This window comes from Lepisma saccharinum, chromosome 1, assembly GCF_977018435.1.
Source record: "Lepisma saccharinum chromosome 1, izLepSacc3.1, whole genome shotgun sequence".
Classification (NCBI taxonomy): Eukaryota; Metazoa; Arthropoda; class Insecta; order Zygentoma; family Lepismatidae; genus Lepisma; species Lepisma saccharinum.
In genome coordinates, this window is record NC_139229.1 from 143,581,491 (window position 1) to 143,596,600 (window position 15,110).

At 34.6% G+C, this 15,110-nt stretch overlaps 1 protein-coding gene across 1 annotated transcript in view; it reads left to right on the top strand.

Moving 5' to 3' along the window:
* l(2)k09022 (HEAT repeat containing 1 homolog l(2)k09022) overlaps window positions 1–10,161 on the top strand; it is a 97,049-nt gene extending 86,888 nt beyond the window's left edge. The window contains exons 25-27 of the mRNA XM_083139747.1: window positions 197–464; window positions 5,050–5,208; window positions 6,993–10,161. Of these exons, the coding sequence (XP_082995873.1) occupies window positions 197–464; window positions 5,050–5,208; window positions 6,993–7,190 (625 nt within the window). The 3' untranslated portion in view covers window positions 7,191–10,161. The remainder of the gene's footprint in view (window positions 1–196; window positions 465–5,049; window positions 5,209–6,992) is intronic.
* Window positions 10,162–15,110: the final 4,949 nt, after the last annotated feature.

The window sequence follows — 15,110 nt, forward strand, 5'->3', positions numbered from 1 at the left end:
TATGTATGTTGTTAGTCGTTCATTGCAATGCAAGTCGGGTGAAAAAACCCGTAAGTTTGTTGTAAAAGAGCATTTTAGAAATTTTTGTCATCTCAGTATAAAAGCTTCCCAACAAAAACCATTCTCATGGATTCCTGAGTACAGTTTTACTTAGCATTGCAATAATAATTTTATGAGTGTCTTCGGTTCATTCTAGGTTGTCTAGCAGCATTGCAGAGAAGCTGAAAGGGCTGTTTGTGTTGTTTGCAAGTCACTTCTTGCAAAATGCGTCAGAGCTTTTAGACAGCAACAATCTAGCAAAGACAAAAGAGCTTTCCTTTGGCCAAGGGAAGAAAGCTGAGGCAAAAACTTTCCTCCTTTTGGAGTACATCCTCAGAACACTCCATTCAGTGTTCTTGTATGACAACCAGAAGTTCGTTAACGAGGAGAGGTTTGAAACATTGATGCAGCCATTAGTCGATCAGGTGAGTAATGTATTGATTAATTTCTCTCTTCCTCAAACTATTAGTTTTATCCCATTAAAAATGTTACTTCTCTGAATGTTGGTGATAATGGTTCATTCTTAATGCTTAATTGGACATTATCGATTGTATAGTGTTTCTGCTTTTACTTATTCTAATGCTGTGTTTCCATGAAACCCAGAAAACACACTAAACCTGTTTTGCATCACCCGTACACCCCCTTGCAGTCAAGTGCATTGAATGGTATACTCAGGATCTCTCAATGAAAGGTTCCATGCTTTATAGTGGAACCACATGCAAAATAAGATGTGCAGACCTGCGACTTCCGTGCATCGTACTCCCATGTGTAGGAGAGGGGTAGAGTGGAGCATGCTTCCTTATGGTGCAAGTTGAACGGATGTAGGGGAAGGCTTCTGGTCGAAGGTTCTTTTGTTTGTGGTTGCTCTATAGCGCTTGCCTGGCATAGATTTTTTTCTTTTTGTGATTAGCTAAAAGTGGCATTACAGCAATGAAAAATAATAAAAAATACAAAAATAATATCACTTTGTCTGTACCTCATTGGACATACAAAATTTACAGTTTTGCTTATCAGAAGGTGCAGAACATGAAGTTGTTTTAACTCTTGTTTTTCTTTCTGGAAATCGAATTTCGTTATCTTGAAATCAAAACAGCTTTGCCAGATTCAAAACAATGACTTTTTGCTTCGCCCTGGATGAGTCATTGCTGTTATCGGCAAGCGACAGCTTTGCAGATGCTACACGAAGAACTGGCGCCATCTGTAGCGTAAACACAAGGAGCAACAGGTGGTCGAAGAGAAAATCCTCAGCATTTGAAGATAACACAACTGTCGAAGGTGGAACTTTTATCAGCAGTGTGAAGAAGAAAGAAAAATTACCCTTGCTTTACGTTTTACTATGCAACAGACAATAAGGGCAATATTTCCTATGCAGACAACAGCATTAAAAAAAAAATAGGACCTGAATTTTGCAATTATCACATTGCCGTGCACACTTTTACTTGTCCTATGGTTTATGTTTGTTTTCAAGAATGTATCCAGAACTGGTTGGCCCAATTTTGACATCAAAGGAAAGGAAGAGGGTTCCACTTCCACCCTCGTCTGTACTCACCCCGTGTGCACACACGGGCAAGAAAAACGTGCCTGAAACAATCGGCATCGAAGTCATTCAGCCAATGGAACATTTTTTTGGCAAATATTATGACATCGGCACAGTTAGGAAAACATATGAAGTGTGAAACTGGAGTTATGATGCATGTAAGATCGAAGTAAACTTTTGTTGCGGAAACTTGGTTGACAAATCATTAATCGGGTTGACGATCTTTAGTTGGCCTATGTGGCTTTGATTATCTCTAACAGTTTTGCTTTTTTATGAAGTGTTACAGGGAACAAAGAACACGTTTTTAATGGAAGCGGTTACTGGAAGTTGTCGGCTACATTCCAAGAGTTGCTCACTCATGGGAACCTGCTGAACTCTAGGTCAGGGCTGGACACATGTGCCAGACTTCCAGGCACCACACATCTGTATTTTGGAACATTCCTGCGATCTGATCTTTAATTTCTCAAGGTGGTGTAATTATCGATAAAAGAGCTTGACCCGCCATACACAATGACAAAGACTGCAAGTCCAGCAGTCATTTCGGGCTGCTCTTAGGACAAGGAAACAAGTCAAGGTCGATTTAAAATAACATCCAAGCACATTTGATCTTCTCTTCTCGCATATTCAAGAGCAAGCAAAATCACAAAGGGAAAACAAACCTGGCATGTTGTGTAGTGGCCGTTGGGTGCAGGGTAACATTGGCATGCTTGGGAGAGGGGAGGGTAGAGGTCAAGTGCTAATGATAGGGGCATGCATATTTCGTTTTTGACGAAAAAAGGAAATATCAAAAAACACATTGTAGTGTTAATTTTTCATGTTTTTGAAAGGTCTGAGATTCATTTTGCTACCATGTTTTGTCACAAAATGATGTGAAATGAACTGCAAAATGCGAAATAAACTCTTTTAAACATGAAATTTAGTTTATTTACCAACACAGCACTTTTTGCAGTCAGAATTATCCTGTGAGTTATGCAATTCACGGAAAATTGATTAATTCTGCTGTTAATATTGGAGAAGCAAAAATTGACTCCTTTACTCTGATAACTACATAAATGTCCTATTAGAAGTGAAATGTTAATTTTGTGTAATAAGTGTAGTTTTTAAATCAAATTTAGGATTATATTCACAATTTTAGAACCAAAATGTCTTTTTATATACCACTTTTCATCCAATTTTTCACCGCTATAACACCGAAATTTCATTTTATTTACCACTTTTGAACCCGAAATTGACTCCATTTTTGTACCGAAATTTTGCTTTTTTATTTACTAAAAATATGTGCCTCTAGCTATTGGATATCACTCAAGCGTGGTGTGTTGGTGTCTATTTTTAGATCAGACCCACATGCAAGCAGTAGAGCCCTAGTGAAGGGAATGAGTGCAAGAAACATATTTTTTGGTCAATTTCCTTAAATTTTTCATAGTTCCCGGGAAAAGGATTCTTACTTCGAGAGGGTCGTTATATCCGGGGTCGTAGAATCGAGAGCCGACTGTATTTATAAATGCCCTGAGACAATTTTTCACAATTTAGCTTTTATTTTTATTGAGGAACGAAAAGAAAACTGTGAAAAATGAAACAATTCAATGCATTTACTTTGTTAGAACAACCTACCTGACGGAAGATTATTGCAAGATAAGATATCTTGAAGTTTATTAGGTAAATTTTAGTTCGAAATTGAGAAAACATATGCTTGTACCCTTAAATTTTTGGAAAGTTCGCCTTGAAAACTGGAAATTGTACTTGAATTTTATCATGGTCTTAGAGTGGTCACCCTGTAATTAGTTTCTCATTCTCAGCCCATTATGTCTGAAAATACGAATGAGATATTTGTGAACATTATCAGAGTATCGATGTTCTTCTTGAAGGTTCGCACAACCACTTTTTGTACATTTATTTATAAAACTTCACACTACAGACAAATGCCCATTCATAGTGTTGTACATACCATAATACGAGTAATTGACATAAACATATAATTCATACATGACTCTCATTACATGAATATATATAAAATTGTATATAAGATGGATATATATATATATATATCTATGATTACATAATTATAAGTTATATATATATACACACAAAAACATATGTATATATGTGTACCATTGTTATTAAGTTATATAATGACTATATATATAATGTTACCTAAACAACAAGATGATTGCACAGATTTACATTGTATTTAAAATATTTAAGAGAAGCTACAGACTTTGAATGAAGTTAAGGCATGGTGATAAAAATGAGAGTAAACAATTCAGTGATTAACGTATTTGCTCGTCATCTTTCACATTGCATTGAGAAGATGAATATAGTAGTAAATACATAAAAATAAGATAGAAATACAAGAGGTTGACTTAAAAATATATAATGTTATATAGTTAATAATGTTTGTGGTATTATGCATATTGTATGAGTATCCTGTTTGTTCTACTCGTGATTATGGAACTATTACGTGTACTGTTACATCATAGTGTTTTGCACTCTCCTGAAGTAGGTCTGGAGTTCGGATTTAAATTTTAGGGTGTTTAGGAAGATGTCCACTGGGTACCTTGATTTTGTAACTTCGTTAAATGATTTACACATTCTTCGAATTGGAGCTGCATCTGCAGATTTCGTTTGGGCTCTGGAAATTTGGAATAGTTCTTTACGCAGCCTTAACTTTGCTGTGCTGTACGTAAAAAGTAATTTTCGAAAGAAGACGTTCGGAGTCTATTTTATTTGTGAGTAATTTGTGCAGAAAAAGTAAATCATGGATCTGTCTTTCGTTGTAAAGAGAATCTATACATTGAGAAAACTTCTTAATGCTTCGCTTGGAATATATTCTGGATAGACGCTGGATATTTTTAGTGTCAGGAACCTAAGAAACTTGTTTTGCACTCTTTCAATTTTGTCTAAATGGGTTTGGATTTGTGGAGACCAGACAACAGATGCGTATTCTAGTTTTGACCTTACATAATAGTTGCATAACATTTCAAACGTTTATTTCTTTTTAAATTCGATCACCTCACATGGCTAGTCACTCCACACTTCAGAAGTAGTTGTATGTGTAGCGTGAAAAAGTTCTGGGAAACCTGAACGAAACGTCGCAGATAAAATAAAAACCACTAAAAAGTAACTTATATTATTGTGCATTATCAGAGTTGAAATGTGTTTCTGTACCAAGAATATATTTTCATGTGGAGATGAGATGAAAGTTTGTTTGGAGTAATAGAGAGGGTATTGGGATGGAGTACCCAATTGTGTTGATCAATTTGTCAGTACCTAAACTTAGTGAATATTTACAGTGTAGTACTCAGTTGATGCACGTACTTGTGCAACATATGCTGTAAGTATAAGTTTTCATACTTCCACTTACTTTTTCTTTTAGCACCATGTAACCTTGAACTATGTTTAATTCCTTTGTAATAATATTTTATCTTTCTGGTTGAGACATGTGATTAATTTTGCTTGTTTTGTTCTTCCTAAAGCTTGAGAACGTTCTAGGTGGGGACGAGGTGTATCAGGAGAGAATGGAGAAGCTGGTAGTTCCGTGCGTGGCACAGTTTGCTGTGGCAGTGTCAAATGATGTTCACTGGAAGCAGCTAAATTACCAGATTTTACTTAAAACCAGGAATAACTCACCAAAGGTATGTTGTTAGTTAATTTCGTGCCTTCTTCATAAAGTGGTTATTTTCAGTTTGTGCATAAACTTGCAAAATATGCCTATAGGTATCATTTTCTTTGCCTCCAGTGGCTCACTGTCTGTTAGGTTCCCACTGTGTGAAAGTCCTGGGGAAGTTTAGGAGGTTGTGAAAATGAAAAATTGAAAAGTTAGTTAAATTAAATATTTCCTTACCAAACTGCTTCTCAACTTACTTTTTTTGGCCATATTTCTTATACAGATATAATTTTATTTTCAACAATGTTGCATAAACTTGATTTGTTTGATTAACATGTAGAGTTGAAGATATAACACTAATTTATTAATATGTTAAAATCATCTGAAAAGTTATTTTAAAGTACATAACTGGAAAAGTCAGGGAATTTTATCTGGTAAAATAAGTAGGAACCCTGTTCCCCCCCCACCTTTGCAAAAGTCTTTTAAAAATTAACTATGTATTAAGTACAAAAACATGGGGCAAATTTAGACCACACAATTTTAAGTTGGTTCACAAGATGTCCATTAAGTTAATGTTCCAGTTCCTTTAGTTTCCTTGCAAGATTGATGTTCAAAAGTTACTGCTCTTGGTTGAGAATTGGGCTATTATGAGGGCTCTTCTAAGGTCCTTTCATATCACATTGGGTCTGTCACACTTGTGTTATATCTTAATGCCATCATCAACATGATGTGTTGAAGTGACCTCATTAGCAATTACAGTTAGTATCATTAACACATGCAAGTCTTCAGTACAGCATGTACATAATACTTTTTTTTTTTTTGCCTCCAAATCATTTGCCTATCCTCAGAGTTGGTTGTGATGCCACTTTGATATTGTATGGTTTCAAGGATCTTAGTTGGCTGTGTTGTGCTGGTTAGGGAATGCTTCACCTTTCTAGTGTTATGTTTTATTTATTGTTTTTTTTTCTTACCCCCACTGTTGAGTGCAGTAATTTTTTTATAGCTCTGGACTGAAATCATGCTCACAATGTAGAATTATTAACTGACACATGCCTTCCTTTGATTGAATGAAATTTTCCAACTTTTCTGTCACCGAGACACCAGCATGTGACAACTTTAAGAACATAGCCTCATGTCATATTTCATATCCCTCTCTTGGGAATGATGAGGAATAGCCAAGGCTTTGTTTATCTCCAGGGTGGGATTTATTTCTGTCCTGTGTACTTAACATTTCAAAATACATGACTTGTTTCCAGCCAGGCAGTTTTAACATATATGCTGTATCCTGCAATATCTCTGAAATGATGATCTTCTGAGACCTTTTTCCAGTATTATTAGCCTGGGTTACATCCTTTGTCCATAAAATTCCAAGACTGATGTAATATCACAACCTAGGTAAGAGCTACCTTCAAATAACATTTATGAGTGAAATAACATCATTAACACAGAAGAGTCGTGGAACGTCAAATAACTTGACGGTAGCAACTGGAATTGTACAACACTTACCTAGGTTGTGAAATTACATCAATCTCGGAACTTTATGGACAGAGGATGTACTATATAGAGTGGAATCACAAGTTTATATTTCAGAACTTAAAATTTTCCTGCATTTTATGCTTCTTTTACCTCTGTCCACTGAGAATTTGCACTGTGTTTAACAGCGAAATCAGCTAAGTTATGAAAATCAGTTGTCATGCGATTTCACTACATTCAGTGCAGCTAGTTTCATTCTAAGGTTGCCAGAGTAATCTAGCAACCTCGTTGTTGTATTCATAAGGAAAGAGAGATTAGGAAGATTACTGGTATTTGCAGGTTCGTCTTTATGCTCTGAAGACTTTGTGCGAGGTAACAAGGAAGATAGGAGACGAATTCCTTCCATTCCTGCCTGAGACTGTTCCATTCTTGGCAGAACTGCTGGAAGACGAAGAGGAGGAAGTTGAAGCAGAGTGTCAGAAGACTGTTCAAGAGATGGAGAAAATATTAGGGGAGCCTATACAAAAGTACTTCTAATTCGCACCACTGTTGCGATTTCTTTTGTAACCTGAAGGTTGAGTACGTTGCAAGTATTTGTTGGACTTGTTTCTGTTTTGTGTCATTTGTTTCAAAGTGCAATGCTTATTGCAGTTACAAGGAATCTGTAGTGCTCATCTTAGTGTTTGTAATTCCGTGAAGATTTTGCATGTATACTGATTATGGTTGGTAGTATGTGCACTTTTTTCGGGGGGGATTTTCAGTTGTAAGGTAAACTCAATTCTAACAGATGTAGCTATATGAGATAACTCATGGCAATTGAGGATATGATATAGCTAGGTCAATTCTAGCTTATGTGTGGTTGAACCAAGGCCAGTACTCTTAACAAATTTGTACCAATACTGGTACTTGAACATTATAGCAAATTCCATTGCTTTTATTCATCATCTAATTATGGTTTTCATCTTCATAATCTTGATTTGCATAAAATAGCAAAGAAGTATATGTATTAGTGCGTATTCAATATGTTTTTGAATTGATACTGACCCTTGAAAATTGTAACAATTTAAAGTAGTTCAGAATATTTATAAACTTTAATATATAAATTTTCCATTGGAACTACACCATATCAATCAACCAGAGTTTTGCCTTAAAATATTTATAATCTTACATTCCACATGACACTTTTGCAGAATCTAAATATCATTGAAATTGTGAAAAATTGACTGTTGCATTTCTTTTACCCTAGTATTGAGTGGACAATGTACGTATTTTGTTAATAAATTACACACATGTTAATATTTTGATTCCATAAAACACTACTAGATTGATATGCTATAGTTTGATTGAAATACTTATATATTAACAAAATTCAAGTGCTACAATGCTGGAATATCAGTATCAGTGAGAATTGTAAGAACATGTGCACTGGTTGCTATTAGTTCAAAGTGGTGTTGACTCTGCTCTAATTTATATTTATTTAAAAATAATATATATCTATCGATATATACTTTACAAATGATACTGCATTGAATTCTGGTTTTTCCAGTTTGTGCCCTGTAAATGTATACAATAATACAGTATTCTTAATGCCTAGACATTGTTAAAACATTACTTACTGCCAAACAATCTTCTTTAATTTCAATGACCGTAGTGTGCTATAATTCAATGCAATGTTCCTGCCTTGGAATTTGGTACTTCATCTGTTGGATAGTGCTGTGAGCCAGCAGTGGGACTACATGCTGTACGTGCATTGTGTGTAGAGAGTACTACACTATACTGATCAACTGTTCAATATGAGCTTTGTTGGTTCATGTGCACTTATATGGATCTGCCCTGTGCTGCTATTGCCTTATATCATTGTTTTAAACATTTTTTTAAACGGAAAGTTCTGATCACTGAGCTGATATGAGTCATGCCAAATAATGTTCATAAGGTGGGCAGTTGCCAGTTCCTTTGTTAATATGTTAGATTGATCATTTCTTATTGCAACTTTATTCTTTTATATTGGTCATTATTGAATCTAACCAGTCTCGTATCTGGGAACAAATGTAGAAATGTGCATATTTTTAAAGCTGAACAGGATAACAGTATTTAAATGAATTAGTGACCTTAGGTAATAAGATTTAATTGAATTGCTTTTTGTACATAATTATGGTGTGATCTAACATTTATCTGTGTCTGAAAACAACAATGATAAATAAACATAAAACATGTTTAACAAGCTCTATAAATGTATTGTTTTTCCTTGGCAGGACTTCAGCACTTTCACTGTTCCTTTTGTCTTTCAGTTACCTTATTTGGTTTAACTCCTTAAATGTGGACTTGTCTGAACAAGTCGCTACAAAAATGCACATTTTTTAAAAAGAATTCCGTTGAACAAAATTAACTGAAATAAAACACCAGTATTTGCCTGCCTTCCTCTTTTATGCAGTATTCCTTTACATAATAGCTTTCATAATCCACGACTAATGTAAATGATAGACAAATACATTAATACATAGCGTTTTGGCATATACAGTGGATTTTACGTTTTTCAGGTGACCAAGCTGAAAAAACTTAAAATGCGGGAAAGTGTAAAATTGAGGAAAATTTTATAGCATTTTGTTATGTTGAGACCATAAAGACTGAATGTATAGTGCAGAAAAATGTAAAATACGGGAATGTAAAGTTTGATTTCAACTGTATATGCTTCAGGTTCATGCAGAATAAATCTTTCTGGTGTGGAAGTCTTTGAAACTAATTCTGGTTAGAAGAATAACAACAATAACTCCAATGGACTGTCTTTGTCACATTCACATTTATCCCATTATGACCACTGAAAACTTCAGGTTGTAATTGTACTCTGCTCTGTGTTCAAATGATACCACTATCATAAGCTGCAGCATCATTTTCTATGACCTCCCATTCTTCATTTTTCGATTCAAATTTAATGTCACTGCTTTTAGAGGTCAACAAGTGCAACTAAATGTCCATGGCATGCAAACTTTGTTTTTGAGCCATATTTCAGTTTTCTATTACAAATAGACTACAGTGCATGAAAGCAAACAACATTTCTTATATCTGAGTAATATTCTCTCTTTTCTTGCTCTTCTGCTACTGTTTTTGTTTTTACTACAGCTAGCATAATATCACGTAACATGATTGTTATGTTCTCAATGTCTGGGCAGATATATATGCCACCCGCAGTCATATCTAGTCGAAGCAAACACAAAGCATATATATAATATGCCTTCCACACTGCAGATGGTGTATAAATATGCCATCCACACTTAAGAAGTTAAAAAAAACCTCATGAAGTGAAAATACCTTACCAAAAAATAAGTATAGTGGTTGTTCAATATGATTTATATGTCTATATTATTGCATAACGCTAATGTAATGTTCATTTTGAGTTTACCATATTCATCAACTACTTTTTCTTTTCAAGCAAGTACAAAATTTGCTTGCTTTCTTCGGGTGGATGCTATTAGAGAAACAGTCTTGAAAATGCTAAGATGATCATTGTAAGTCTCCTTTCTACTTTGATTTGTATATTTTTCTAAGGAAATAAATATGAAATAAAGCATGTAGTGAGTTTTAATGACATAAATTAGTGAGTATATTGCTCTTATTTGTGATCGTAAAAAAATTGAACTACTTTTATGACATGAAAATTTGTGCTAATACCGACAAAGCAATGATATAAAATTTTCAAATACTGTACCTCAAACAATGTTTTACTAGTCCAATATAAAATTACAAATTATCCTTGAAAACTCTGCATGGTTCATTCACCTCATTAAGGTTTGTAAACTGCACAGCTAATTTACAAAACAAAATATGTGAATTATATGAACATTTATCTTCATAGAAAAAATACAAAATGGAAGAATTCTGCGTTATATTGCATGCTGTGTATAGAAATATTTGATTGGTAAAGTTTTTGGCAATTTGCGTTACATACATTGGAATTTCTATGCCAATAGAGTGTGGTAGAATATCAATCTCTCCATCCCTACTGTATTAGATCCTTCGTTTTCTGCCTTTTGGTAGTGGATCACATCACAACGAATTATAATAGAAAAGAACATACTGTGGCTATGCTTATAGACATTGAAGAAGCCTTTGATAAGATCTGGATGGAAGAATTCTTACATAAACTTAACCGATTTGAGTTTCTAACTTTCATAATTCAATTGTTAGGCTCATTCTTTCATGGAAGAATATTGGTTACAACATTCAATAATTGTACATCATCGGAGTTCTGCAGGAGTCAAGACTATCACCAAATTTCATGTGCTATATATAGACAGCATATATGCCTAAACTCCCAGCCACTACATTATCTGTATTCGCGAATGACACCGTCATATTTACAAACTGTACATACTTGAATATGGCATGCTTCAAAATGCAGAGGTACTTACGAGAGTACAGAAGCTGGACAGAAGTGGAGAATACCATATTTACGCATGTATAATGCGCAGTACAATTCAAGTTCAAGAAATTACTTTCTTATGTGTAGGTCATAAAGCTGTTGCTATACCTGTCAAGAGTGAATGACATCATACCTGTTCAATGAGTCAGTCACCTGTTGTTGCTATGTGGACCAAGAGGAGAATATCCTCTTGTGTAAACAAACAATAAGTCATCAACCCACGCCACCTCTGTCCCTCTCCGTCCACTGTGTTTAGCATCCCAAAGCTTTCACTCTTTAACCACCTTATTTATTCTGTAATAATAGAAAGCAAGATCAAAATTACGTTATGGATTTGCAGTGCTCAGGAAGTTATTTTCTGTTATTTTTCGCCCAGCAAATACCACTGATACTCATCTCATGTGAGGGGAGGTGCCTGCTCGAATTTCACCAGAACGGCACTGCTTTTCTTGGAGTGTCTGAACATTACATTACAAAGTGAAAAATCGTGGGAAATTGCCTTTAAACTTTTATACGTGGTTTTGCTCATTCCTTTTTTACGTTCTCTAAAAGAACTTGAAAATATATACTTTTTCCGTATTGAACATAACATTTATACGAGGCACATTCAGGTCCCTCACACTAGCAGTTAGCAGCACAATATTTCTCCCATTAAGGTGCTTACACACTTAATATATATATCATATTATTTGGCCAGTAATACATTTGAATTATTATTTTATTTTTCCTTTTCTTTTTTTTTTCATCCAAAGTACTATAAAAATCAGAACGGGTAAACTTATTTCAACTACATTGCACATTAGTGTTACCATCTTGAATACTCTTGCCATATTCAGAAACTACAGAATTCAAGCTTTACAACCAAGGATGTATTTAGGGGGGGAGGGGTCCGGACCCTCCTTCCTGAAAAACTTACCAAGTACCCTAATTAAATAATGAAAAAATGTTTTTTTAGAATTTGTTACATCGATGGTTATTTATTACAGCTGAACTTATTGGAAGGTGAGAAATTGGGATCCTACTGCTTTGAAGGTCAGTTCTAAAGATTTATGCATACTACCTCTTATGCATAAAATATTAATCAGGAACTTTTAATTTTCGCCAGTTGAATCTAACTTCATTCTTTGTTATTCAATAAATATTCAATTTTTTATCTATTTGACATTAATTTCCTTGCCAGGGCTGTTGTTTTGATACAAATTTTGGCCATCTTAACTATACGTAAGATAATAAATACGTACTGTTATTGTTATACTTCTATTCTTTTACCATAGTTTGTATTGTTATCATTACATGAATAGGTAAATGTTAATTAATTTACATATTAAATAAATGTTATTTTAATTTAATTATTATAATTTTATATTATTATTATTGGGCACTTGGTTGGACCCCCCCCCTCAAATGTATTTCTAGATACGTTCTTGTTTACAACGATATATAACATGATAGGGTTTCGTAAACATGGAAAATCAATGCAAGTGTCACAAAATCATGGAATGACCTTGTATGGTTTCATGCGGGCTGTATGAATTATTGTGTGAATACGCACACAGTTTTTGGGGCAAATATTTTGGAGAAAAGTGCACTGTTTACATGAGTAATACAGTAATAGTGAATCCAGACAAAAGCACATTCATCCTGTTCAGAAAGAGAAGGAAAAGACATCCTTTAAATTTAAGGCTAGAAGTTAGCATAAAGGGAAACACATGTCTTGGACAGCTGTACCCATTGTTTAAAAATGGTACATTAACAACTAGAAACGAAATGATGGTTTACAATGTGCTAATCAGAACAATTATGCAGTGACGTTTTCCTCACATTACCACTTTTACCAGTAAACCAATTTTTGTCATCTATTTTTTTAAATATATTTAGTGTTAATATATGGAAAATTGCTTATTATATATATTATACAAGCTTTTAAACCAGAATTTAAGTAAATTATTTGAATAACTTAAAAGACTGCTTTACATATGCCACTGTACTGATCATACATAACACACCCCTCTGACAACTGGGATTCTTCCCCAGTTGTATGCGTGGAGGGTGAGGTAGCCAAATAAAAAGTTAGCAGGTAGCCATTTAGAACACATGGCCTGCAATGATCACGTACTGCTAACAAGGAGCATTGCCGGAAGACAGTGTTGCTACGTGAAGAGAAATTTTCCTCAGTACAGGGATCTGGTCATTTTATATTGCTGCAACGATTGTGAATTTTTGGGAAAGGCTGTCCACAAACTTGTTAGATCTATAAATGAGAAAGACTTGCTTTGGGCTATGCCAGAAATTTACAAGTTATCTTGTTTGATTACAACTTCAACTTCTGTCGAAAGATCTTCTTGGCTCAAGAGAATAAAGACATACTGCAGAGCAACTCAAGGACAAGAATGTTTAAGTTTTCTATCCTCTGATTTCAATTGAGAAATGGTTATTACAAGGGCAGTGCATTCAAGTTCTAAGGTTGTGTCATTGACTACTTCACTAACAAGATAAGGAGAGTGGAACTCATTATCAAGTAGCTGTTACACCTAGACATCAAAATTTCAGGGAAAGGATGGGAGAAATGAGGTAAGTTTTACAAATTATAGACCAACGATGTGCAATTAATAATAATAACAATAATATAAAAAAATTAAGGGGGTCCGGTTCCTTTCCCCAGTGGAGACATGTTGTACAGTTGTTTGAAACTCACTTTAACCTGTAGTTCCAGCCTCGATTAGCCTATATGACTTAAGAAGTCTAAAGTGACTTAAAAGTTAACCAAAGTCTTTCAAACAAATAAAAAGCAATGTTTGCTTTTTGTTTTACTTGCATGCTTGCCTTGGTGTGTTATTCTATCTCATTAATCTAAATACACGTGTGTATAATAAATACATACAATAAGTAACAGTGGCTATGATTGGGCAAAAGCACTGCTAAGTAAAAATTGTTGCAGTAAACCAGGTCAAATTTTCATGATTCACCACTATTGTTTCTTCTCCTCAGTCATGAACACATGCTCCAAGTTTTTGAGCACTAATGCACCAGTGAATTCTTTTGAAACAAAATTACAAGTGTTTCTCGTTATTCACAATTTGAATACAGCTGGGACAGTCTCATTGCCCAAGATTCGAACAGTGGGATTGCGATGTGAACGTCAACAGAGTCGTTCGTATATCTACCTGAAACAAAGGAAGTCTTCGCAAAACAATTGTAATACACAGTGAAAACTATTCTGTTGCAACTTTCGACCCATCTGAAGTTTCATCTCCCAATATGGTAAAATACTGAAATTGGTTGATTTTGGATACACTTTTTTCTCATTTCATTTTGGATAACTGGACGTTGTCCCTTACCTTCGTGTGAAACCTTAACTGTGTCCAAAATGTTCCATCTTCGTAACTTAGATCCTCAAGAGTTAGTGGACCACTGTCATCATCACCTCGAAACAGTAGCTCATGTTGACAATGCAATCATAAAGTTCACATCAATGAATATTATTTATTTTGTTAAATTATGGTCATAAAATATTTTATTTCACACATGAGAAGCCCCCCCCCCCCACCCTTCCTAAACTTCATCTTGTCTAGTGTAAACCGACAATTATCACGATGAGGGCTGAAACCGCTCTGGATACATGTCTGCTAAGAATTGTACACTATTTTTTGATTTGTATACTGCTAGAAAAAACAGTGAAGACCCAAACAGAATTACTACCTTACAAAGGAATAAAAAGTTAAAAAAGGAAACTACATGAATGGTTGGAAAATAAATTCAGTATCACCAACAGTGGAACAACGAATATTCATGGAAAAATTATTGTGAGAAAACGAATTATTAATTATGAAGCCTTGGAGGCCGGGCCTACCCTAATATATTTTTCCATTACGGATTATTTTTTACTTATAATTTCATTAAATGAAGGTTAATAAAAAAAACTGAAATTCTAGGTCTTCCGATAATTATCGCAAGTTTCCAACCCTGCCTGGAACTCTATCTGCACATTCAGCAAGGCCCGCCTGAGAGTGCCTCAGGTCCCATAACAACCTATGTGATTC